Source organism: Falco rusticolus, chromosome 5 (assembly GCF_015220075.1).
Source record: "Falco rusticolus isolate bFalRus1 chromosome 5, bFalRus1.pri, whole genome shotgun sequence".
Classification (NCBI taxonomy): domain Eukaryota; kingdom Metazoa; phylum Chordata; class Aves; order Falconiformes; family Falconidae; genus Falco; species Falco rusticolus.
This window is the reverse complement of record NC_051191.1, coordinates 60,578,447-60,605,408: the sequence shown is the minus strand read 5'-3', so window position 1 is coordinate 60,605,408 and position 26,962 is coordinate 60,578,447. Positions and strand designations below refer to the sequence as shown.

Sequence of the window (26,962 nt, the reverse complement as noted above, 5' to 3'; positions counted from 1 at the left end):
GTTTACAACAGTGTTAATGTAACTGAGAGCAGCATTTTACCCACGGACATCACAGGGGATGCGATTTTTTTGTTTTATGCTCAGAGTGAGTGAGTAATGACATCCAATAATGATAACCAGTAACATTCACGGCTGCAGAGTTTTCCTTTCATCCAAGAAAGGCTGGAAGGAGGTCAAAGTACAGCATGAAATCCTTCTCCCCAATGAATTCCTCCCATGACCCACAACGAGGCATTTCACAGGTCCCATTAGACCGCGTTTTCATCATGAAACGCCAGACAGGATGGGAGAACACATTTGTTTTACCAAAACAGAGAAGCAGGTAGAGAACTCTCAAAGTGTACACAGAAAAAAACCCCTGTTGTTGAAAAAGATGGTTAATCCCTGGCCTGAATGTACATTGCTGCATGGTCTACCCGAAGGCCTTCGTTCCTCCCAGGCTGTGGAGACAGAACAGTGATCCAGTGATGCCAAGTGGTGATCAACAGTGGTACCCCATAGTCATCCGGCTCCAAGTCACAACAGCTGGAAGGCTTTTGAAAAACTGGCACCATCCCTTCAAAGTGTGACTGCAGCCATGAAAGAGGACGTTCGCTTTATGAGCGACCTTCCTGCGATGGTTTCACCCACACAAGGAAGGGCTCAGCTCAGTGCAGCGCTGGAGCCATGGTCGACCTCAGCTCTCCCCAGGGCTCCACCACAGACTTCCCTAATTAACCTCAGGGAAACCACTCATCCCCTGAGTGCCCGAAGCACAGCTGTGACAACCAGCTCCTACAGCACACGGAGCTTAAACCCACAGATCACCGCGTCATTATTTCGCCTCATTTTGGCACCCTGAATTGAATAAACATGACAAGGAGAGGAGCGTGGAGGATGCTATGTATGCCTCATGTATAGGCCCGGTTAAAAATGTGTCTTCCCAAGAAGGCAATGTGGACACCTCAGTTGTACCCCTGCACAGGTGAGCTAAGCCTGCACTGCTTCCAGCAGGTGTTTTACAGGCACCTTCACCTCACACTGGAGCACAGCTCGCATGCTCCAGGCCACATGGCATTAGAGCACACACCAGCCAGGAAGGTCACACTCTTCCCCTCGCCTCCTCCCAAAGGCCAAAGCAACAAGCCACAGCACAGCCCTGCTGACACCGCTGCGCCAGGCACCCCGGCCACCTGAGAGACAGGCTGGCCTTCGCTCCTCCCCGCCGAGCTCAGTTCCACTGGGGACGCGGTAAGGTTTGATTTGTGCAGAATGCAATGGCAAAAATATGCAAATAAATGACAGCTCCAAACACGTGCCTCAGGAACTGTTGGTTGGTTTTTTTAACAAATGCTTTGCCGCCTTCCCCTGTCAAAAAGTGCAAAAGACTTAATCTTTTTGCGTCAAGGACAAAAAACACAACAAAACACCATTTAACAAAAAGGAACATTTGTTTAGTTACCTCACAGCTCAAACAAGTCCAACCTTCATTGCTGCCTTCTGTGATCAAAAAAATATTCACACTCACTTTTAAAATAACACCTGTATCTCAAATAAAGGGAGCTATCATTCACCATCAGGCATTTCATGGAGATTAGAAATTGTAGCAGAAATGAAATGCCTTTTTGCGTAAGGGAAACATGATATAGAGGCTTTAAGATCTCCATCGACAGCAGGACCCAAATCTTTCTAATCTACCCATGAAAGGCTAAAATTAGCCTCCAAACTTGGCATGGTACCTTTTAACAGAAACAACGAGATTTTTTTAAAAAACTTTTTTTTTTTTTTTTAAAGCTTAATATCCCTTAACTAGTGTCTTTATTCCAAGGCGGCAGTGCTGAAGCCCAAATACACTGACTCAGCTCCTCGGCACAGTGAGACATTAAGATAATTGCAAGTCCCTCAAGCTGCCAGACCTCAGAACAAAGACACTCAGCTCCTCCAGCCTCGCTGCTGAAGTTGTCCCACATGCCAGCTGCTGGGCCAGGGTAGGTGAGGAGCTCTGGGGTTACTACAGGCTGACATCCCCCATGAAGGCAAGGCAACAGGGATGGAGCAGCCTGCCAAGCACTGATGCTTCGTCGTGGAGGCAGCCAGCCCCACGCAAGGCACAGGAGACCCTCCCCTTCACCAGGTTGGCTTCCCATGGGACCCAACAGCAAAGGGCCTAAGGCGCCATACTGGAGGGGTGGCTGAGGCGAGGTGGGAAAAGCAGGCAGGGAGAAGGGAAGGCTGGGGAGGCACCCAGAAATTAACAGTTACATTGGTTGCACATTAACCTAAGCAACCTCAGTGGTCTTCTTATAAACCACAAGACTTGCATGTATTTTGTGATTTTGCGTTCACCTACAGCTGGCCAGGACCATTTTGAACATGCCAGCCATGTCAACCCATTTTCCCATAACTGCTGTATGGCTGGTTTTTTTAAATGAAAGGAACCACTCATTTAAGTATTTTGTTATTTTTCTCCATTGGTGAGAACAGCCTGAAAAAGTTCACACCTGAGCAAGACCCAGGATTTGCACCCCATTGTGGGCAAGTGGCAGCTTTAAGGACTGATGTCTTGTAAACCACCAGAGCTAGAATCAAATCGCATCTGTCTTTGGAGAGTCAGGGAACACTAACCATTTAAACTGTGCAATAGTTTAACAGACTGATTTGAGAGTTGGTCCATGGTCTTTAGTTCAAAACATAAAAAATACTGAACTCAAACAAGAGTACTAAAACAGCGCCAGAGCAAAGGACAGCTAGAAGCTTGCCCCCTCACAACATGCAGCAAAGGTTACAGGAGAGCCTCCACATCTACTGAACATCTGGCTTTTTTGGTGGGGGTCCAGGATGTTTGATGGGTATGGCCAGACACCATACGCTCGCGGAGTATCTCACCCAGCCCCCTAGTGTTCAAAGGTCTAGGATCCCCTAATTGATACAACGTACTATGTTGCCTGTGAAGACACGGTGATAAATACATTCTGTTTAAAAGCAGATACTTCTCAAATCATAACTTGCAGATGCTCAAAGTCTTTCATGTGGGTAAGACAAATGAGAGCCATAGAGACTGATTTTGTAGCCAGGGAGTACAGGAAGCAACAGCAGGAGAACACTATTGAAAGCCTGGATACACTTATGGCTTTAATGAATTGGTCATCAAATATAACAACCCACATATGCAGTTTTTACCTTGCTTTGTAGTTTGCCCTGCCTTTTCCCCCTAGCTATTCCCCATATATCTAGCAAAGTGGAAATTATTTTGCCTTCAGTTTATTAAATGGACACACATGGTACTCACATCTGCTGGAAGATATTTGAGGGAAATGGTGACAAATATCATTTGCATATTTAGTCAGAGACCTTTTCATCCGAGACATTTCCTCTGAACTATCCCAAGTACGTTGATCTACCAGGGCTAATGACAAGAGTTTTTTCTATAAGGTGTCCAGTGCACACCTGGGCAATTCAGGGACAAATCCTGACTTACATACGAGGCAAGAAGAGGCAAGAAGAGACAAGACCAACATTCTTTGTAGGTTAGAGAGTCCCACACCAACACGCCCGTCACTGATGGCATGCAAACCATCAAAACCGTACACCAGAACTGGGTACTGGCATCAGCCTCCGTCCCTGCCCAGGTCAGGAGCTGATGAGGCTCTGGCCCCTCTGCACAGAAGAGTAGGCAGCTGCCGCTTCCTACCGTCCATGCTGCAAGCTCCTATCCCACCCCAAGCCTGGAGACAAACCTGCACTTCTGGCTTCAGAGCATCATTCAGCACTGCAGCAGAAAACATATGGTTTGGTTCCACTTTACGCAGGAAGAGCATACAAGACAACAAGGAGAACAACAGCATCCTGCTGAGAGGAGCACGGTTGTACAGTAAGAGAAGACGCTTTGACATCAGCATCCTGGTTTGCAAAGATAGAGGGTATGTAAGCCTTGTACAAGAGGTAGAGACCCGAGCCAGGAAGATGCCCACATCAAAGACAAGGTCAGCAGCCAATTTGCGAATCCCTGGTATGCAGACTTTGAAAACACGTCCCATATGCTCTGCACTTGGATTACCATGACTGTACACATGTCGACCTGCCAGTGTTCAAAGCTGATATACCTGGAATCAGTTTTCAACCCACATTCAGCACTCTTCCTTGACACCGTTGTGGCGGCCACCATGTGCCTCCTCCCAATTCCTCACTCCTGCAAAGACTCTTTAGTTACTTATTTACCAGACAAAACACAGACTAACTACGATTACAGTTCTGTAAAGAATAAACAATTGCTCACAAGAACTGCACATTCCACATAGTTTTATTCAACATGTATGACCCCAAACTACAATATATATAATAATTGTCTCCACATGGCAAATCCACATTGCGGTTCTTAAAAATAATAACAATTTTTAGAACACATGCCACCAAAAAACGCAGGATATTTTAGCCATATCTAATGAAAGACTTTGTACAAGCAATTTCCATTCTGTTGTGTTCTCTAACATACGGTGCTGTGAAATCATTTGTAATAATGCTTAGGCATTTTACAGTGTTTTTAGCTGAAGGATGCATTGTAAACATTGGCTCAAATTCTGTTGTGAATTTCACATTTAGAGAGATCACACAAAGTATGTATCAGGCCAAAACGTGCCTTGTTAATTGGCCTAACCTGCCTATATTAAGTAGTATCCCTTCAGAAAGGGATACACGGAGACACAGAGAAGTTAACTGACCTGCCCAACACTGTTACAATTGCTCAGTCCAATGGTGGGATGGGGGGTGGCAGGGGGCCAGACAGACAAGGAAGCAACAGTCTCTCAGAAACTTGTAATTTCTTCACTTGTAAGAGAGTCCAACATCACTGAAGAAGTGTCACTTGATGTCCATTCAAAGCTCAGAAAGAACATACTGTTCTTTAATTTGGTAAACGATTTGACAAGCTAACGTATTCAGATGACCCTTTACTAGCTAGTCATTAATTCAGACTTTCATACCACTGAACTATACTCCCCTGAACAAATCTGCTTCTCCAACAAGAATTCTCAGTGCAGAAAACAAGTATTTTGTACTAATGCCTTTCCTCTAATGACCTGCATGCTGTAATCAGTTATTTCTGTCTGCAGCTCTTGATGTTCAGGTCTCCTTTGGCATTTCAATTATGCAAGTGTTTATGTGAAGACACTAGTAATTTTTTACAGCCAGGTAGTAACTCCTATTGTAATAAGCCCACAGTATTCACTGTGAATTATATAAGATTAAATGCAGTGGGATTTTCTTTTTCCTTTTTTTTTTTTCTTCTTTTTTTTCTTTTTTTAAACCAGTCTCAGAATGCATCTAATAATTAAGGGTGGAACAAATAACAAAATTAACAGCAAAACTATTTCCAAGCCCATATAGTCTTTCCAACTTCTATTCATTCCAGATCTAGAATTTCCATGCATGCTTTGGTACGATTTTTATAGAGGATGACCTGAGTTTCACTAACAGGCCTTCAGCACCATGAAAACATCGTCCAGATTAAGTCACATTTTAAGTCCTTGAAAGAGTTCAGTTTGCACATCTTAAATAAATAAACAAACAAGGTTTTGGCAATACATTTTGCAAGAATCCCGCTTCCACTAAGGAACCTCTGGCCCCACATAAGTGTGGCATGGCAAGAGAGGTGTACCCAGCACCCACCACAGGCTGCACAGATTCTCTAGCAGCCACCAGCTTGGAAACAGGGAGCAAGGCAGCACTTTCTGTGCAGGTCACAGCACTGGCACACAGAAAAAAAGCAAGAGGCAGCAGTGCAAGTGAAGTACAAAAGAACCAGGAACCCAAGCTGAATGTCACACAGGGACAAAAGGCCAGGAGGCAGGAGAGACCAAGCTCTGCAGGAGGAGGCTGTCACCCATAGCACCCTGATGTTATGTACTCTACATGTCTGGAAAAAAATCAGGTATTAGGTTGTACACTCCAAACTAGCTGATGCTTCAATGATTTTGGCTTTAATCCACAAGTTTTTCTTTCTGATGTATAAAACAGGTCAGTAACACGAGCCATTGTTACTGTTATTCAAGTGTATTATCATAGCTGCGGAAGCCACATTCACGCATCAGGATCCTGCTGTGCAAATTACTGTACAAGCACTTCACATCACAGCAGTGTTGTGTAGATACTTCCACCAGTGTCTGCAACAAAGGAAGATACCTTAATAAGAGCAACAAAGAACCTCAAAAAAAATAAAAATAAACAGCTCTGCATCAGATTCGGACATTATCCTGCAGGAGACGCACGCTGAGAGATCAGGATAAAAATCACTACTAAGTAGTGACCAGGTGCTAACTAAAGCAGACGTTCTCAGGCAAAAAATGGAAATACAACATTCATTAAATATAAGAGAAGAGAATTGCTGTGCATAATAGGGAAGAGAGAGATACCAACATTTTCAACAATGTCAGCAAAGCAGACAACAGAGTTGGGACAAACATCACACCTGGCCTTTCACTGTCCTCAGTGACCCATGAGCACACTTTTATCTTATTATTTGGAACCCTTAAAAACCACACTGCAAACAAATAAATGGTTGTGTGGCCAACAAGGCCTTAATTACTGACATGACAGAGCTGTCATTGTTGGTATTCATGTTTTGTTCTTTTCATGATATGGATAAATACAATCAGCAAAGCAAAGGTCCTCCTGTTGCTGTTTCAGGCTTTCAAAACCCCTGTGCAGTACTTCAAAAGCATCATGAAGCAGAGCTGTTTCAAAGCAAAGATTTTCACTGGAGTTGCAACTAAAAATATTTGTTGCCTTAAAGTGGGGGGGATTGGTTTGGTTGGGGTTTTTTTGGTTGGTTGGTTTGGAGGTTTTTTTGTTTTTTTGGTGGGTTGGTGTTTGTTTTTTACAAGATTTTAATTTGGAAACCAATTTCATTTGGCAACATCCTTCTACCTGCACTTCAATGCAAAAGAGATAAATAACATGCAGTACCACACATAACATGCCTGCACAAATATGCACTGCACGTCTGTTTTTCATGCTGGGCTGCAGCTTGTCATCAATTCCCAAAATAATTAACGCTCTGGAGGAACGGCTGGAGGAGAATAGTGCTTCCTCCACCTGCTGGCGAGGAGGAAGAAAAGATGCCCTGGCTCTCAGAGAGGGAAGTGAAGGCAAGAGGGGAGCTGTTGGAGCTACTCCCCACCGCCTCCCAAGTGCAACCTAAGGAGAGAAAGGGAGAAAAGCTCCCAGCTTTTGCAAACGGCAAAATCTCTCCCAAGGAAAGACGCTAACCGAAAGAAAGGGCAGATAATACAAGGTGCTTCATCAGAGGTTACAAAAAACCACCAGCAACATTAGCAAGCTCCAGGTCCAGCAGTGGCAGGGAGAGCAAATGATTCCCAGCACAGCAGCTCGCAGGAGGGCACCCACAGGGAGCTGTAAACCAGACAGGGTATTGAACCCCTGGTTTAAACTCTGCTGGGAGTGCAGCCTAACAGGGTTTACCCGGTGTCTTCCATACTTTAGAGAGCTACATGCTCCTTTACTAATGCTATTTTAATTAATATTAATGCATTTTTGTATCCAGGCATTGCTTTTTGTATAATGTCAGGAAAAGATGGATAACAAGACTGAAAATGCCTATCCGTAATTTAAAGTTGCATTATAAGGAGTATTTACTCCAGCAGAGGAAGCATTTACACAAAGAACCCAGCAGCATCTACCATCTTTGTGCACCATGCATGGGATTGGCCAGAGGTGGTCAACACAGAGCTTATCTAAGGCTGACATAAGTGTTAACTGTGGATTTCTTGGCTAACAAATATTGAATAAATAACATGAACAAAAGTTCAGTTCTTTGGTTTAACATGTGCAAGATGACAAGTGGGGAAAACACCCACAGAAACGTCAACATGAGTGTTACTTCACAGACCTGCGATATCATCTCTTCATCCTTACACTTACTAACAGGTGCCTTAATTTAAAGTATCGTAAGTTACACAGTGTATACTGAGCCAGTACTAATGAAGGAAATCTTGCTGGCAAAATTAGGCACCTCATACGTCATGTAGTGGGCAATATTTTAACTGCTTCATGCAGCATGTAATACTGTCTGTAGTCACTGTGGAAACTAATACACAGATTCACAGAAGTTGTTTCCACTAACAAACTAAATGTATCATACAATCTACCCCGGAGCTTATGATCATATTCTACTGAGTTAAGAGGAAAGACAAAGAAACTGTAACAACCTGAATAAACCTACAACTGTTAGTAAGTGCCAAATACCACTTTCATTCAAGCCAACAGAAATCCTGCTAGTGATTTCCAATGGCACAGGACGAAAGCACATCTGTACCTTGGATCGAACCATCTTCTCACCTTGGTTTTACTTTGTTAACTCGTCTGCCAATTTCTGTTTCACTCCTGAGCTCTGTATTTGTACAGATGACAACAAATCCGAAAATTGTGCTTCATATTAAAAGCCTGGCTAATCATGCAAGTATCTTTATGAAATGCTGCACAGCTAAAGAGATTCTTAACAGACAAGAGACACTGAAAGGCCAAATAGGAGAATTGCTTGGACAAGGCTACGACTAGGAACACAATGCTGCTGCCAAGGTCCAGCTTTGCAATCTCTTACCATACAGCTTCAAATACCTGCTTACCGCTGAGTAAAGAAAAAGATGATTAGGTAACGCAGTAGCAGGATAGGAAGCAAACAGACTGGACTAGAGCGACCTTGGAACTCTCGCTACCTAGCTGCCGGTTGTGAGATGATTTGCATTGGACGTGGAGCAAGAGACATGCTGGCCGCATCACTCGCTCTGTGCATCCCCTGCTGGGCACAGCAGCATCCCCTCCAACCTGCTCATCAATGCTGCAAAACCACCCACTAAAAAGAACTGAGGAGAGGAAAGGCAAGAGAAAGCAGTGAGGGGAAAAAAGTGAAGGAAAACTCTGCCCCTCTCCGATCAGTCGTCCTGTCAGTGCTCTCGTGTCACCCACAGAAAGCAATCGGTATTCACTGCCAACAGCCAGACAAGGGAACTGTCAGAAAACAAGAAGCGTTTTCCATTCACTTAGGTCTGGCTGGACTCCTGACAACGAGCTTTTATTCTGTAAGCAGACAAAATGTGGATATTCTACAAACACTCACAGATGTTAAAGTTCAAACAGACACATTACACCAGAACTCGCCAGCAGACTAGTTAATAATTATGAAGTGCCACACGCCGAGGCTTGTATTACACCAGTATAAAACTCACACCCTGGTAAGAATTTGTTTAGCTCCTACATACCAGCTGATAGAGCAAGTGTAACACTTTTATTGCATTTAAGATTGCATGGGTATTCTGATTCTTACCCTCACCACATTTCAAGATGGCATTAGCCATATAAATTCAGTTCAGACCGCATCATCTAACTGTCCTTGGCCGTGTAGCTGAAGTGCTTGACAGTTAGCAAAATATGGAAAGACCTGGTGTGTTGTTAACTTAGAGGAGATACACATCTATACTACATCCTTTCCTCTTTGAGGCCCCTTCCCAAAACCAAATCTCACTTACAACAGTCACCTTTTTTTTAAAATTCATCACATCTTTTAAAAAAAGGTGGTTTCAATGTGTTTGCTTACTTACTACATTTCGTAATGCAACTCAAAAATAATCTACTTCCAAAATCATAGTTAATATATAACACAGCTTTGGAGCTTTTGTTAGCCTGAAATTGTAAAACAGCCAAGACAGCAAACTTTAAAAAACATGGACTTGGAGTGAGCATGTGCAGAGGATGTCCATCTCTGGTTTCTCTTTAGCCAGCCTCCAAATGAGCTAAACTGAAAACGTACATGATATGACTCTACAACTTGGCTGAAACTCATTTTCACTGTCGACACAAAGATATTTAGTTGCAGAGTAAGTGTTCCTTATTAAAGCCATGGCATCTGCAATTTCATTTTCTGTTTTACAGTTGCTTCCACTTCTGGGTACACATGGAGCTTCCAGGCAACCAAAAGGGAAAGATATATGAGACGATACCTGTAACTCACTAGGGAAAAGTCTTGCTTTCAGATGAAGTCTAGTGCAAACTCAATTAGTATACTTTACGTGAAAAGCAGCATTAAGACTTGTTTAGAAAAATATTTCTCTGGGCAATCTTTAATGCAGTGCCTGCCTCTCGTTCCCTTGCCTTCTGCGAATAGTTAGTATTCCAGGGAAGGAAAAATGACAATAACTCTGACAAATATGTACATTTCTTCAATTGCATTTCTGCACCCCGCTGGAGCGCTGTACCAATGAGGAAATGCTGAAGCTGAGTTATTGCTGGACAACCTCCTGGCTGCTTGAAGTCTCAAGCCAGCCGGCACCACTGAGCAGTGAAACGGATCGTAAAAACCAATGGGGCTGGGTTGCAGTCCCTGCCATTTTTTTAGGTGTCAGCAAAGTTCAGGTCACAAAAGTATGACTGCATCACTGCATTTTTTAACCAAAGAAGCACTATTTGCCCTCCTGACGGTACTTTGTGAGCAGCTTTGGTTAGCTGGGGGATGTGACAGGTTTTGCTAAACCGTGAATTTCCAGTGGGGAAAGAATAACTGCTCACAGTGGACCCGCATGTAAACACAAACAAAAAACAAGAAGCCGCCCTATTTTTCCAATAATAACACATCCTTTTAAACCGCTCTGATGCGTTACCACAGCACCGCCACCACTCCCCTCCAGAAAGAAGTTTCCCTGTAGGATGTGCACTCCGAACAAAGCCTCGGAGCCAAGCGCCCGCCGGCACGGGCGGGATGCGGGCGGGATGCGGGCGGGATGCGGGCGGGATGCGGGCGGGATGCGGGCGGGATGCGGGCGGGATGCGGGCGGGATGCGGGCGGGATGCGGGCGGGATGCGGGCGGGATGCGGAGCCGCCAGGCCTCGCGGTCCTGCCCCGGCACCGCGCACGGCCGGGCCCCAGCGGGCCCCCGGGGTGCGCCCGGCCGCCCGCCTCCTGAAGCAGGCGTTGGAAAGAAAAATGACATACACGTATATGTGTGGGTATATATATGTATATATAATATAAGGCAAAGAGAAGCCCCTCCGCCTGCCTTACCACTCTGCCAGAAAACCTCTCGATGGCCCGCTTGACTTTGCCATAGGTGCCTTTGCCCAAGGTCTCCTGCAGCTCGTAGCGATGCTTCAGGTTGTGCTTGTGGTGATGCCGCTTCACCCCCTGCTGCTTCCTCGCTGCCGTTACCTCCGGGGACGGCGCCTCCCCGAGCGGCTCCTCCATGGCCGCCGCTGCCGCCTCGCCGCCGCCGGCAGCCGGCCCGGAGCCGCAGGAGGAGCAGCGGGGCTGCGCGGGGCTGCTGCTGCCGCGGGCGGCCGCCTCGACGCCCTCCATGCCCGGCGGCGGCGGGCAGCGGTGTGAGCGCCCCGCCGGCCTCGCAGCCTCTGCCTCGGCCCCGCGCCCGCGCCGGCACCATGGGGCGCGGCGGGCGGGGCGGGGCGCAGCGCGGCGGGGCGGGGGGCGGCGGCGCCCCGCACTCCCCTCCCCTTCCCTCCCCTTCCCCGCCGCCCGCCCCGGCGGCCGCACAGGCGTGGGGCGGCCCCTCCGCCCCGCCCCGCCCCGGCCGGGCCGTCCCCAGCGCCGCGGGCCGGGCGGGGGCGGCCTCGCCGGGGCCGGCGCTGGCGGCGGGGAGCGCCTTTGTGCGCTGAGCCGGGGCTCCGCGGCCGCCCTGCCGGCCCGCTGGACGGTGCCTCGGCGGGAGGGCGGCCTGGCGCCGGGGCTGAGCCCCCGGCCGGCGCGGGGCCGGGCTGAGGTGAGGCCGGGCGCGGCGGGCGCACCTGCGCGGGGGCGGGCAGAGCCCCCGGTGACCTGCTCCGAAGTTGGGTCCGGAAGGTTTTCCAGAAAACGCGAAATTTTCCCCTTTCGCCAGGCGGGCGGTCCTGGAGGGTGTCCGCGTAACTAGAACCGGCAGGACACGGCGGGTGTGCCCGGCTGCTGCCGGCCTGCGGCACCGCCAGGCACCGGTTGCCCGCGGCGGGAGGTTGTTGCCCCTCAGAAAGCTCCCGGTGCGGGCCCTGCGTGGCCGTGCCAGCCTGCACCCAGGCCCGGAGCTGCGGCACCCTGCGCCTCTGCCCTCGGGATCTGTGCGATGCGGGTTAATGCATCGTGTCCATGCTTTCCTTCCGTTTAAAGGAAGGTGGTTATTTCTTTTGCAAAGACGTCTTGAAAAACCAATGCGGACGTGTAAATTGTTGCCAGGGTTAAGACGAATCAGATGTTTGCTTTCGAAAAGAAGCCGTACCCGAGCCCATGGCCAGAGCCGGCAGATGGGCTCTTGTAGCAGAAATGGGAAATTTGCGTGGGGTGACAGCATTTTGCCGTGCTCTGGTGTGGCCAGTTTGCTGAACCGATGCAAAACCTTTGTGTGAGAGTCCTGGCTTGGTGTGTCCTCCCCACTGACTGTCTGTCAAGTACAGGTTGGGATTGTCTGCTCTGCAAGGTTAATGCACAGACCTTTTGAAATCCTGGGTTCAGCTTCGTGGTCACAGCGATGTCAAGGCACAGAATTGTGGGAGTCAGTAACTCCATGCCTCCGTCTTGTTCGGGGAGTGTTAACAACACAGAAGTTGCTCTGTGCGCTCGGTGATTTGACTGGCTGGCTCCTGTGCAGGCTCAAGTTTGTCAGAGGTTGCTAACTCAGGAGTGTCAAGGTGTTGGGGTGATGCCCAGGCACCAGCTTTGGTGAGGACTCTCATTTGGTTCCTCTAGCTCACCAGGCCAGCGTATAAAGCTGGACTTCATCAAGGTTTCTTCCTGGGATAGTGAACACACTGAGGTTTCAGCCTCAGCCCCTCTGACTTGAAAATCACAAGTTTCTCTGTACTTACCATCTCTGCACCTTAATTCTAGGATCAGCAGAACTGTCCATCTGACTCAAGACGAGTCTGCCTAGGGCAATACCCTGTTCCTGGCAGGAGCCAGCACTATGCTGCATGGGTTGAAGAAGACAGAAAGAATCCTGCAGCGGTCAGAAGTAACACCTCCCACGTTGTGTTCTTGATCTTTGGGAGCCTGATATTAGCTTAAGCCCTGGAGCATGAAATTAAACATCTCTTTTACAGAGTGCACCACAAACCAGCTATTCCAAAGCAGAAAGGGTAGGGGAAACCTCACTCTGTTACTACACAAAAAAAGAATGCTTTGTCCTCCTGTAGTCCCTTCCTTTAATCGTGGAAAGGACGAAAATTCTGTGGCCTTCTCTTTGTAAGAAGTAAGAGTACGTTGGTAGCTTTCATGGTTTTGTTGTTTTACTTTAGTGCTCTGAAGTGCTAATGCATTCCCACCAGCTGGCACAGAATAAAGCAATGCCTGAATTACTTAAACATGCAGGAGAGGGAGATCTGCTACTCCGTCAGCTACTTTCAGTGCCCCCCGTTTGAAACCCACTCATGTAGCTCTTCTGAAACCGAGGGGATGCCCCAAGAAACATCCACCAGAAGGAACGAAGGGCAGACCTGCTGCAAGTAGGGATTGGCATGGTGATGGGATGGGGATGCAGCACTGAGAGGCAGGAAGGAGCTAGGAGAGGGGCCCTTGACTGCTGCAAAAAGTGAAAAATTGTCCTGGCATGTGTTCACCTCAGTGCAACTTCACTTAAATAGATTAAATCAGAAGCTCGATCTTGCTGAATGCCAAGGGTACAGCAGGCTGTCAAGATGACAGCCTCGTGGTTTTGCATGGCCAGCGCAAGCCCTAGTCCCACCAAAGATGCAGCCTGGGTCCTGCTCTGATCCCTGCCAGCTGACCGTGCACCGGACTGCATGAGCAGCTCCGAAATGGTTCAGTCCCCCCAGAGGCAGAAGGGAAGAGTGTTCAGCTGTGGTTATCTGAAAGCTCCCTTCAGGCTGGAACTCAGTATAGCTTATATCCAGGTCCTTTATACCACTTGAATAACCAAAAAGCATGAATGCCAGTGATGAAAACAGGTTTCATTATGTTATGAGCATTGTTAATATTCCCAAGAGCACTCTCTTCTAGCTGCTTGGAAGCATACATCACCAGTTCCATAGAGAAATATGTCATGAATCATTGCTATATATTGTGATTGGAGAGATATAAGGTACAATAAAATACCAGAAGCTCCAAAATGAAAAATGCCAATTTTGTAATGGAATAAGCACAAGTACTATGTAGCATTAGAAATACCACTTTTCCTTTTAAATTTCCATGCTCTTAAATGTGAAGCCAGAGGGCACTAAGCAAATTAAATACTTAAATTGAAACTGGACACAAGAAGCTTTCTGTGCTCATATGTAATAGCAATGGGAATTGAAAATAATGATAAATATAGAAGTACACATATGATTGAGTTTATCACTGACATATAGAGATACTTCCTTTTAATTTTTAGCATATTGTCAGCTTTGCAATCAGTTTTGTACTTGTCACTACAAGAATAAAAATCACTAGAGCAACTAGTACACCAGGTTCTTCACAACAGGTATAAGAATACCAAGAAGTAAAAATCACAGAGGGCAGGTGAGACAATGTTAGAACAGACATAGAAAATCTTAGTTACTGTTGTAGGCAATTTGCATCATTCTCGCTGTTCATGTCAGTGTAAAACATGCAGTGTTTAACTGTTTCTGAAATAAACATTTGGTGAGAATTTCAGCTCTCTGAGTGTATAGACACCACTAGGGAATTCTTCATTTCTGACAGTATTATTTTACATAAATGCTTTTCCTTATTCGCAAAAAGGTATTGTCCTCCCATTGAAACCAGCAGGCTTCTGCTAGCCAGCTTCAAAGGAAATAGGATTAGGCTCCAATTTGCAAAACAGTATTGGAGGATATGTTGTACCGAATCTAAACTATACAGAAAATCACAATAACAATGATAAAGCCACAGTTTCAGAAGGCTTACCTTTCTGAAGTCAGTGCGAGTTGGAAAACAATCTTGAAGGATTGTGACATGTTAGCAATACAAATTTATCATAAAACTCAGTACATTTTTAGGATTAATTCTTGCCATGGACTTTCAAAATGGCACAACTTGCTGTCTGGCACAGAGACACTCAAGATAAAGAAAACGCCGGCTTTAATAGCTCTCGGTCAAATGTTTAGGTCTCCTCTGAAAGTTTACAATACCTGTAATAAGACATAAGATTCATAGAGCTGATGTTAATTCATTCCATGTAGTTAGCTAAATAAAAAAATAAACACTGGGTTTCAAAGATACTTACTACAAATATGTATTTTACAGACTAAGGCCAGGTACTTTCTGTTTAACAATTATACACATTGCATTTTTAACTTGGTGAGATGGTATCATTTGTACACAAGCAAGACTTTTTGCTCATAAGCACTCTACAGGGCTTGTAAAGTGTTCCAACAGTGTTGTTACTACTCTTGCAAAGGTCAGCTTCCAGGGGGTTGATGGAGAGCCGGAATACCTTCTTTGTTCCCTACAGTGTAAGATAGAAGAAAGAGGAGAAATCTTGAGTACTAAAAGGGGATCCTGGATGCAGCAGACCCGTACTCTCAGATGCTAACGTGCTGATCTCTTAAGTTTCAGTCCTCTCTGCTGAGCTTTAGTCTGTATGTGGAGAAACACATAACAATAGTCTTAAAGTCAATTGAGTTATTTAGACTGCTGTGCTTGGTGATCAAGTGAAGTACAGGCAATATGCATTTGCTGGACCAAGCTGAAGTGCTCAGCATTCTCCAGTCTGCAAATCTAAAGATGGTACAACTGCAAATATTTGGAAGATGCTGGCAGGTGAAACCAGAGGACTTTCTCTCAACTGAACTTTCTCCTCTGTGTAAGTACCTGCTGAGAGAAAGCTTTTTGGTCTGATGAAGTGAAAGCATGCTAATGCGTTCCACTCAATGATAGGGATTATCCTTTATAAAGAGGCGAATGGCAGAGACAGCTGGCATCCATCTGTTTCCTGCAGCAGGTATCTGCATATTATCTACCCTGGCAGATCACATCCAATCCTTGAAATTGCATGCTTTATGAAAATTAGAGGAGTCGCACAAGGTCAGGATTAAGCCTATAATGCTGATTTTCTCTGTAGTGAGCTGTATAAAAAACTTTACCTTGACAAGTAGTGGTCTTTTGAGGTGTGCCTTGTTTGCATCTCACTGATGCCAGTTCACTCCTAAAACAATACTTCAACTAAGTAATGAATACCCACACCCTGGATCTGGATTCTAACAGGTTATAACTTCCATCTAAATTCATGTACCTCCTCTTGTTGTTTGGTTGCCTCTAGACCTTCTGAGATGTCCATGAAATAGGAAATACAGAGACTTAGGTGGAGTTAAGCCCTCTTGAATCTGGATCCTGGACCCATCACAGAGCTTTATGGACAATGTAGAAACTGAGGAAATCTTATAAGCCTGTCAGGAGACAACTCTGCCATTTAGGCTGGGGTTCTTTGTAAGAGTATAAGACTTTCAGTAGGAGAGGAGAGTTATGTCCATAAAAACATCTTTTAAAATTCCATTTCCAAGCCTCAAGCCTTTGCTTCAGTGGCTTTCACTGAGAATTTAGGCAATGAATGTATTATCATTTTTGCTGGTAATACTTGTTATTTCTTCTACTGCTTGCTATGTTTTGTTGGAATATCCATACCACAGAGAATACCAATTACCTGCTGAATTTACATCTCCAGATCTGAAAACTCATGTACTTATTTGCATGTGCATGTGTGTGCCTGTATGCTTGTGTCACATGATTTTATCCATGTAAAATCCAAGTTTCTACACCCAACAATTCTGCATGATACATGAACTCCTCACCACTGCTGCTAAACTGGGGCACTCACCACCACTGAGAAGTAAGGAGAAACAACCCAAACCACACAGTAGAAAAAAACGAAATGTGGGGGCTGAGCCTTAGGTTCTCTTCTGTTGCAGGGTTTCCAGAAGGACTGGGCACACACAATTCCTTCTTTTTCTGTTTCTTTCCTATTTCTTGTTCAGCTTAGATATTCTTTCAGTAAAATTCTGTGATGCTATGTTTACTTTGTTGTGTACATATTATTTTTATTAAATAAATGAGCCATACAATCCAAATTACCAGCCCCTCTCCCTTCTCCTGCACATTAATCCTTTTGGGATTACAGTCCACGTACGTCAGCAAGCTGTATCATCATGAGCAGGGAGTTGCAGCGGGCCACAGTCGTTGGATTGCACATCTCACCAGTGCAAACCGCAAAAAAGAAGTGAAAAAAGTAGTAAGTTGTTCAGCAGTGTGCTCCCCTCCTCTCATCACTTCCCTTCTTTGCCTTTGGCTCCCTCCCTTCCACTGCCTGTTTTTTTGCCCTTGTTTTGAAAGACGGACTGGCTGCATCACTTTCAACCATCAGCACTTGAGGCCACATGTAGGCAGCCGGATCCCTGCCCAGCCCATTTTGCCCACTGTTGGCTCCCACACGTGGAACAACCGCTCTTAGCAAATCTTATACACACACAGTTTCTCCAAAGCATCATCAAGAGCAGTCGCCCCCCCGGCCACCATTTCGTGATGCTTCCAGCCCCAACTCCCCCAGCACAACAGCGCACACAAACAGGGTGTTTTAACTTTGTTTTTCGGCACTGCAACCCCAAGACCTTTGCTGGTAAACACGGGCAAACGTCGGCGGTGGCTGTGGGTTGTGGCGGAAAAGGGTGGAGCTGTGCGGCCACCAGTTGGGTTGGGGCCAGGAGGCAGCCAGAGCGGAGAAGAAGGAAGCGAAATGCAACCGAGATGCTGATGGGGGCATCCTGCTGGGGCTGCCAGCCCACGCTGGGGAGCTGCTTCGCGCTGCAGGGGCCTTCACTCAAGAGATGTTTCTATGGGAACATAATGGGGAAGCCTGAACTTTTGCCATTGTGACTCCTTCATCCTGCATGACTCATGGATGAGATGGGGCAGATACATCCTCCAGGACTCTAGGATTTCCTGCCCAGTCTGGTCAAATGGAGATATCACAGCCACTGGGTACATCCTACAAGGAGTGGTGGTTTAGCCTCAGTTGTGGCTTTTGTGTGGCATTCGTTGCGCTGATGCATGCAATGAAGAAAACCAAAACTATGTTTTGCACAAGATGTTTGTTTTGACATTGAGGTCTGTGGATCTGTGTCTAGATTATATCACTCTTTTCACACAGCTATTGGATGCATAACCAGTTTTCTTGGAAATACAAGCGTAAGGTTACTCCAATAATACAGGGAGTAAAAAAGACATATTTTTTTCTTAAATATATATATGTATTTTAGAGTGGGAAAAGGTTAAGCACAAGACCTTATGCTAAAACTCACACTGCATGTGGCATCAATGAGTTACTGGACACTCATGCACTTATCTGAGCCAGCCTATCCCTAAGACCATCACTGACTGGCAGATATCTGGGTTGTCAGCAAATCCTGCCTAGTTACTGAAAACGGACCCCACAACACTTAGAACTTACTATCTACCACATTATGGTACATATACAAGGTGCCTCATCAGAAAGAGCAGCACTCATTACATTCAACTGATGACACACATCACTTCCCTGGGTATGACCCTGAGCCTGGCTTGGCAGTGTGGGTATGCCGTTCAAGCCTAGAGGAGAAAAGGGCTCTGTGTGCCACCTGACTCCTGTTAGGAGATAAATCTGTGAGGAACAGATGGCAACGTGGCTCTCTGTTCCCTCTTTCTCACATGTGCTGCAGGCTGGCCAGCAACCTCCTTCCCTCCACAGACAAAGGGATGAATTGTGCCTTCCTGAAAGGCAGCCTTATCCCTTCCTGGAGGTGTTTTGGGGAACAGTGGACAACTCCACCTCTTGCCACAGACTGCACGCTGGGGAGGCAGTCTGGCCCTGAGAAATCTCCTGCTCCCCACCTCCCTCTAAATTCCCATTGAAATACTGGAATTCAGCATAGTGTGTATCATGGCTTCACAGCTGTAAGACTAGCTGTATTTTTCCTTCACTGATCATTAGTTTGTCAAAGTCAAAACACTACTAAATTAGAAAATAGATTCAGGGCAGAGGCTGCTAGCTTCCTTTAGCTTTATTTTGTTTACTTTTCATTTGTCTGCAGCTACTTCCTGGCTTTAGAAAATAGTGTTGTCTATGACTTGTAAATAAAATTAGGTCAAATAATAAAAACTGTTAATGGCAACATAATCATTTTATGGCAAGTGATTAGAAAGATGTAAACAGAATATTATGAGTTTAGGATGTGTACCAATGGTACAGCACAGCTTTCACAGGAAGAGGACATACCCAGAAATCTAGGGCAGCTAACTACAAAGAGCAGTTAAATGGAAAATGAATCTGTTTGCGTATAGATGCCCAAGAACCAAATAGAATTTTCCATCAGATCTTTTTAAAATCCCACCCTTTATGCCTGTTTGCTAGCAGAGAGAACTCTTTAAATCAATAGCAAATTGGCTAAGCGACAAAGCTTGGTCAAAACCCCATTATGCATGAAAATTTCATTTCACTGGCTAGGGAATTGAGAGGGGGAAGGTTTCGTGGCTCCCTGTGTTTCCTTTGTGCTTCTCAAGCAGTATAAAGGGAATTGCAGATTTCCAAAATCCCCATAGCAGGCGTAGGGGAGCAAAGGATGCCACCCCCTCGTGCATTAGCATCCAGGAGGACAGTGACAGCCCCTCAGACTCCCAACGCCATCCTCACTGCCAGACCCACAGCAGGGTGGGTGTCAGGGCCAGCGTGGGAGATTTTAGGGTTGGGAAAGAGATGTTCTTGCTATGCTGATAGGTCACTTTCTTTGGAGCTGATGCTATCTGGGCCACAGGACAGCCACCCTTAGGCTTCTCCAGCCTATGCTGAAGCCACAGACAGTTACAGTTCAACAGCCCCAACAGATCATAAGAGAAGATGCAGCCACAATCCTACAGGGAAAAGCAACACATTGATGCCTCCAGCATCCCTGTACCAATGCAAAGAGCACAATGCTTTGGGTGATGCTAACTGTAGGAAAGACCTACCTTCCCCAGCAAGTCCACAGAGGCTTGAAGAGATGCCTCCCTCTCCTCCATGATCTATGGCAAATCAGAAAACCTGGCCTAGGGCCTAAAAACACTTTTAAACTTGTGTCTCCTTATCTCTTCTCCAGAACTAGAATACTCTTTCCTGCCTCCCAAGATTATACAAAAATAAATCTTCTTGGATCTGCAGAATGCTTTGCTGACACTAATTGTGTTATAAGAAAGAAACATTTATTTTTAATGGAACAGGACACTCATTTCTAAAGAACATGTTTGAAGGTCTGTTACCAAAATGAAAACAGTATTCAAATTTAATAAGAGGAGCAACATGACCTCTGCATACTTCCCATTGCTTTAGCAAGGCTATATCCTTCTCACTTTACCTCAGCTTGTGCTGATCTCCATGAGGGCTCCATGCACAGGAGCCTTGCCAGCACCGAAGCCTACAAAGCTGACACTAGTTAGGCTGCCTAGAATCAACCAGATGCTGCTGCAAAACAGCCAGGAATTCCTGATCTTCTCCCTTTGCAGTCATCTCCCCTTGCCACGATACTGTCTGAAGTCTTCTGTCTCGTCCCTCCCTGCTTTTGTTCCCTTCCCTCAGTCCCCAGCCCACTCCCACTTGCTGGGGCAGATGCGACAGGCTTCTCGTGGGCATTTCCCCCTTAGGACTAGACACAAAGCTCAAGAACTTTTCTTCTCAAGGCTTTCACCACCTTTCTGCCCTGGCTTTATAATAAGGAATGTTTTCACCTCTCATCCCTGTGTACCAGCTAGCACCTACAGTGTGCCTGGGACTTCCCAAGGAGCTGAAGGGGTGCTGGTGCGCAGCTCTCGCTGGCTTTGCACGGAGCAGCACACACCTGCCCTGTGTCACTGCAGTGTGAGCTCCTGAGGGTGCAGCCTGAACACTGGCTTTCTGTGAGTGGTAATGCCAAAGAAAAACACAAGTTAGCACTGGATCATCCAGAAAACAATCACGAGGTGGTGTGGGGCACATTAATTTTTAAATTGGTGAATTCTTCCAGATTTCCCCCTCTCCTGCAATTTTCAGCTCCATTGGAAATATGTAGATCAAATATCTGATAGAGGGAAATCAATCAGCCGAGGCTGTAACTCTACATACACATTTGGCGGGGAAATATGATAGCTAGATTTCTAAAATTTCAACCTGACCATTGCAACGGCAATACTCGTATGAGGAAAGAGAAAGGAAGAAAGGAGCTTCTCGCCACAGCTTTATCTAATGTGAACTCCCGTTATCATTGATGAAAGAGAGGAAACCTGCTTTGCTTCGCTTTAAAAAGCAAAGCAGACCCCTTCTGTAGCACCACCAAGTGGTTGAGCATCTGTAGAAAAATCTGTCTGCAAAACAAGCACGCAGCAGTGCTGCACCGCAACATTTTCCAGCTACTTTACAGTCTTTTAAGTAGTAAACACGATTTTCAGCATGCCAAACTGGATGTAAATTAGGATTAACATCACTGAAGCTGGCCAAAGCGTGGGTGAAGACAGTATTAGACATGTTACACTCAAAACTGTCAGAAGACGGGCAAAACCTTCGTGCTTGTCTGTTGTTGTAGGCCAGCAAATGCCTTGAGCGGTGAACCAGGACCTGGCTGCAGTAAGAGTCCTACAGGCATAGAGGGATAGATATATCTTTCTCTGACAAATTTTTCACTGGGAAGTGGTATCAGAAATCAGTGGTAGGCAAGATCTTTTAATGTTTTTTTGAGCAGAATTTACTTCTCCTGAAAAAAAAATAATATCTGTGTGGATTTATAAATCAGATTTGAAGATCTATGAAAGGGGATGTGATCAGAAATAAAGACAGAGCTTGGTTTCTGGTTCCATGAAAGGCTGCTGGTGCAAAATTGTCCTTTGCCAGTGATAAATAATCAGTGAAACCTTTTCATACGACATGTTACAAGCTGTTGCCTTGACTCTTCTTATGAAGGAGAGGGCCTTGTAACGTCTTGGTTGCTCAAGCTCACCCTCATCACAAAGAGACCTGCAGGCAAAGCGATTGCCTACGGTGTCCCATGGAAAACCCAGCTGCCAATATGGTCCTCAGTAGCACACAAGCATCTAGCGTAAGAGCCCAAGCTACTGGTATTGTCCTGGTCACGGCTTATTTGAACCCACAAATCTGATTCTTGGAAAAGGACTGCTCCTGGGACCAGACCATCAGGCTATATCTGCATAAAACTGATTTCAGTGGGTTTCAGTGCAGGAGCAAAGCCCTTGCATCTGCAATAATTAGCCCTTAGAAGGGCACACCATGTAATATGCCTCTCAGCTATCATGTCCTGCTTTAATCACTATGATCATCAATTGTAGGTATCATTAAGTCTCGGCCAATGACCCCTACTTGCTTCCTGGCTGAAAAGGAGGACACTGAGGCTTGTGTTCATCACTGACCTTTTGCAGTGCCACAGTAACATTAGCTCCCTTCTGCCTCCAGGAACAGGGGGAACCAAAGGCACCTCTACCATTCATGGGGGTTGCTCAGGTGAAACGACCACCAGAGGGAATAAAAGGCCACCTTCTCTTGCACTAGCTAACACTTCTGTAATTAATAAAGCAGGTGCTTGGTGGCTGTTCTGTTTGCCTGCCTGCAAACTTGCAACACAGACAGAGATGCCTCAGATGCCCACTCTTTGGAAAAGCAACAGAAGACCCAGCATTCCTAATGGCAGAGATATGCTTACAAAAATATATTTCTTAGCATGACAGGCAGAGCTGAAAGGGGCCTGAGGTGAAGTCTAAGGTGAAGCTTTGCAGAGTCCCATTTCAAGAACAGCAGCTGCCGGTGGTATGGTTGTTGGACTCATCCTCCAGCAAGATACTGCAGATGTAATATAATGTGAATATTTTTATTTGAAAAGAAGAGAAGCACCAACAAACCAGGACCCATCATAAGCAAGCTTGTGAGAGCTGAATGTGTTTTTCAAAGGAGGTGATATGCATGGCTGCTACAGTGTTAGATGGGAGCAGTAGCTCTTCAGCACTCCTGAAGAAAAGGCTAGATTGACCCTGAGGGAAAGCAGATAAATTGAGTCAAAACACACGGCAGTGTCTAATTTCCAAGGGATTATTGTAATCAATAATAACAGTGCATTTGTGCACATGTCTGTGATATAACAAACAGCAGCATATATATATATATATATACACAGAATCATTGAATTGTAGAATGGTTTGGGTCAGAAGGGATGAATATATATAAACAATAATACCTATATATATGTATGTACGTATGTACACATGCAAGCTCTTATTGCTTAAACACTTTTATGTTTATCTTGATGCTTGAGGATCTGAAAACCAAAGTTGACAAGGAGTTGAAATACTGTTCACTGATAGCTCTAAAAATACGATTGCAGTGGAGCACATCGCTTCATTTAAGCTGAAGCCAAGCTGCCTGTTTTAATACAACGCTGGGCACCCCATTGAAGCTCTCGCCATCTGCATGCACACTGTATTTAAAATGGAAAAAGGCCTCCAGGGAAAATGAACCAAATTCCCCATGGGTACAAGCATGGCTCCTTTGAGGTCTCTGGAATGTATTTGCTTGCACCAGTGATGGATTTAATCCAGAGACTGTTCTTTATGAGACCTCATTTTTCTTTGTGTTCGTGTCACTGTAACTCCACTTTACTTTGGTAAGAATAATACTCATTTATACCAGTGTAAGTGGTGGAAATTTTTGTCTTTGCTTTTCAGCACAGATGCTAGATAACAACTTTCAGAGCCTGTTTCTTTTCCTGCTTTACTGTAGTTTTTCCGCAGGTGCTATTCCTCTGATTTTTCTCCATTTACTTCAGATTTCCTTACTTTCAATGAGAAGGCAGACAGACCGTTAGTGCCCACACCCAGTACCAACTCTTTAGAGTGGATGTTTTTCCCTGGTGCATATCCCATTCCTGGTCCTGATGATTGCCCTGTTGCCTTCACTGGCATTTCTGTCCTGCCACCATCACAGCCACCACCATTCCAGACAGGAAGGGCTGTGCCCTCTGGTAGTTCATTAATGCTACTTGTTAATGGTCCAAAGAGTGGAGACAGAGGGTTCCTGCTCTGTGTGCATGAAGCATCCCTTCTCTTCCTTGTGGGTTGGCTGGAGGACCTAATTTTCCCTGGAGAAATAGCCTGTGTTTAATAACATAGGCTATGTCAATAAAACTAGAAAGAAAATAATAATGTGCAAGTAGCAGGCTGCACTGCAAAGCATCAGAGCCGATCAAAAGGGCTTAATATTTAGCAGCTGGGAGAGCAGATCAGAATGAAGATAACCTTAACTCTCCCTATGATGCAGTTAGCAAAAAGCGCACACCTATCTCTGCCTCTTCTGCTGTCAGACTTTGTGTCTCAGGACTTCACCTTGCACTGGGTGCCACCAAAAGCAATTCTCTATTTCCTTGGATTTTGCATTCCTAAAAATCCGTGGCAGAATAGGTGAATGGATTTGGGCTATTGACTTTATACAAGTTACTAAAGAGAGACCAAGGCAGAAAAGGCTACCTAAGCATCACTCCAAGGGTGTGGTAGGAGAGGTTAAAATACAAGCTGGCTTTCTTAAATGCCTGTCCTCTCACCGACTGATGTCATTTCTCCGGATAGCTCCAGCATTACCCCTCTCATCGGTTGAAAAATGAGTCCCCAAGGAGCTTAAATTAAAGACGTCTGTACAAAAGTGCAGGGCCTGACCCCTCGCAGCTGCACCGGTGCTAATACTGACTCATTGTGCTGCTCCGTGTTCCAGTCCAAGGGCAGAACAAGGGGGCAGGGGAGGGATACAGAGGCATTTTGGGCTCCTCTTTAGCTCATTCATAGACACCTGGTGTCCCACCCCCCTCCTCACGCTTCAGTGCATCCCACCCCTATTGTATAGAAAATCCACTTCTTTAGAGATCTCAGCTTCTTGGGCTGGACAAAGACCAAAATTAAATCTGCAGCTGCCCAGGAAGAGGCTTTCTCCGTCAGGGGTTATTATCAAGGATCGCTGATGAGAGAGTGAAGCGGGGAACTCCCCCTCGCCTCTGTCACTTCCAGTTACAGGTCTGGATGGATGCATCTGCACATATTTTTCTTCCTGCACATAAATAACAGGGGCCACTGTAGCAGTGTGGACTCATGCCTCTGCTGACCCAGTTTAGCTCCAGAGCTTTAGGAGAGGTATGTGACCTGCTGCACTCACCACATTTGGCTGGACAACACTCCAACTGCTTGCAGCCTGCAGGAAACATTTAGTGTCATGGGGTGCTGAGGCCAAAACACCCTCATGGCAGGTCCTTCACCCTCAGTGAAGTTGCATCAAGGGTAAATTTGAACCGACAAGCGCCAGCTCCTATTCTCAGTTACCCCAGAGAGAGCCTGGAATTACAACGTTAGTATCCAAGGAGTTATTTTGGATCTACGCAGGCACAAGCACGAGCAGAATCTGGCACAGAGTTTAAAGGACCAAAACAAAGAGAGGTTTCTGTCAAAAAGGAGCAGCAGCAGGTGGCACATATAGGCCATATAGTCGCAAGTTTTGAAAGGAAAAGAAACACAAAGTTAATAGAAAACCTTTATGGCTACTAAATATATTTTATTCTTGAATCCCCTGTGGACCGATCAGTCCTTTGGCTTATAAAAATAGATGCAACAGGTGTTAGTTTGAAGACTTCTGTGCCTCATGTTAAGGGCACTAATGAAAAGTTTATGGTCAGTGAAACCTGGAGGAGAAAGCAGGAATACAGTGGAAAAAATTCTGCCCCACTACACTAAAGAACATCTGGAGCCATGCCATTGACCAGGGGAATTTAAATCTGCATCTCAAAAGCTTTGCCTATCTGATCACCATTCCTGCTAGCGCTGTCTAAATAGCCTCATGCTGGTAACGACCTATTTACTTGGTGGCTGCTCCTTCTGTTCTTTACATTTAACTCACTGCTTTCAAGGCAATGCTAAGGATCAGTGTTGTTATCTGATTTTCTCTTGATTTCCTTCTTTACTCTGATGTGTTTCCTGTGTTTTCTTTGGGCACACCAACTAAATTGCAGGTCTTCAAGACAGCCAAAGACAAGTTGCCTCCTAGGGACTGACGCTAGCTGAGCTGTAGCATGGGGGTGTGAACATTATGCAAACAGCAAGATATGGAGCTGGGAGTGGGATTTCACAGCCACCATGGGGAACTGGATGACTGAGTCCCATTAGGGTTGCAGTGAGGTCTGGCAACCTTGCTCTTCCTGGCTGCCTTTGAAGAAGTCTCAGCATAAAGCTGAAGTCTAAATCTTTCATGAAGCAAGACGTGCTGGAAGAATCCCCAGGCACAACTCCCATTATCCTTTACAAGGATATAAGGAAATATAAAGCAAATTTCAGGCAGTGTTAGAAGATATTATCAGAGTGTTGCTGATCTGTCCAAATCTGCGCAGGCAAATCAGCTAGAAAGATAACTGCAATATATCTCTGTATTTGTGAAGACTTGTACGTGTTTATAATTATACTATATTTATAAAAAGTGATCAATGTTCTTCTTCAGAGATCACTGAATCATAATAGAATCAGGGAATCATAGAATGGTTGGGGTTGGAAGGGTCCTTAAAGATCATCTAGTTCCAGCCCCCTGCCATGGACTGAGACACCTTCCTCTAGATCCACGTGGACTTGAGCAAACACTGTGTGAGTTACTCATGCGATTTCTTAAGTCATCACAGAAGGCCTGGTCAACAGAAGCTAGCTCCCTATGCATTCCTAGGGCAGCAAATGGGAAATTCTGCACCAGTTTGAGAATACTATGGGATCTGAGACAGCAAGAAGCAGTTAACGTGTTTAGCCAAAGACAGGCACTACCAGACCTGCCCTACACAACATCCTAAGTAATGCAAGTTCTTGACTGATTATGGAATTGTTTTAATTTGGAAGTACATTCACACTGCCAGAGTGGTGAGAAAGAGCTCTCATGTCTCAACAAACCAAGCTGCAGAATTAGGGGCTTCAGCATCACACCTGGTCCCACGGGCGCTGCAGCTTTCCTTT

General features: G+C 45.6%; 1 protein-coding gene across 1 annotated transcript in view; it reads right to left on the bottom strand.

Moving 5' to 3' along the window:
• NUAK1 (NUAK family kinase 1) overlaps positions 1-11,424 on the bottom strand; it is a 49,523-nt gene extending 38,099 nt beyond the window's left edge. The window contains exon 1 of the mRNA XM_037388826.1: positions 11,048-11,424. Coding sequence (XP_037244723.1) covers positions 11,048-11,338 — 291 coding nt within the window. The 5' untranslated portion in view covers positions 11,339-11,424. The remainder of the gene's footprint in view (positions 1-11,047) is intronic.
• Positions 11,425-26,962: the final 15,538 nt, after the last annotated feature.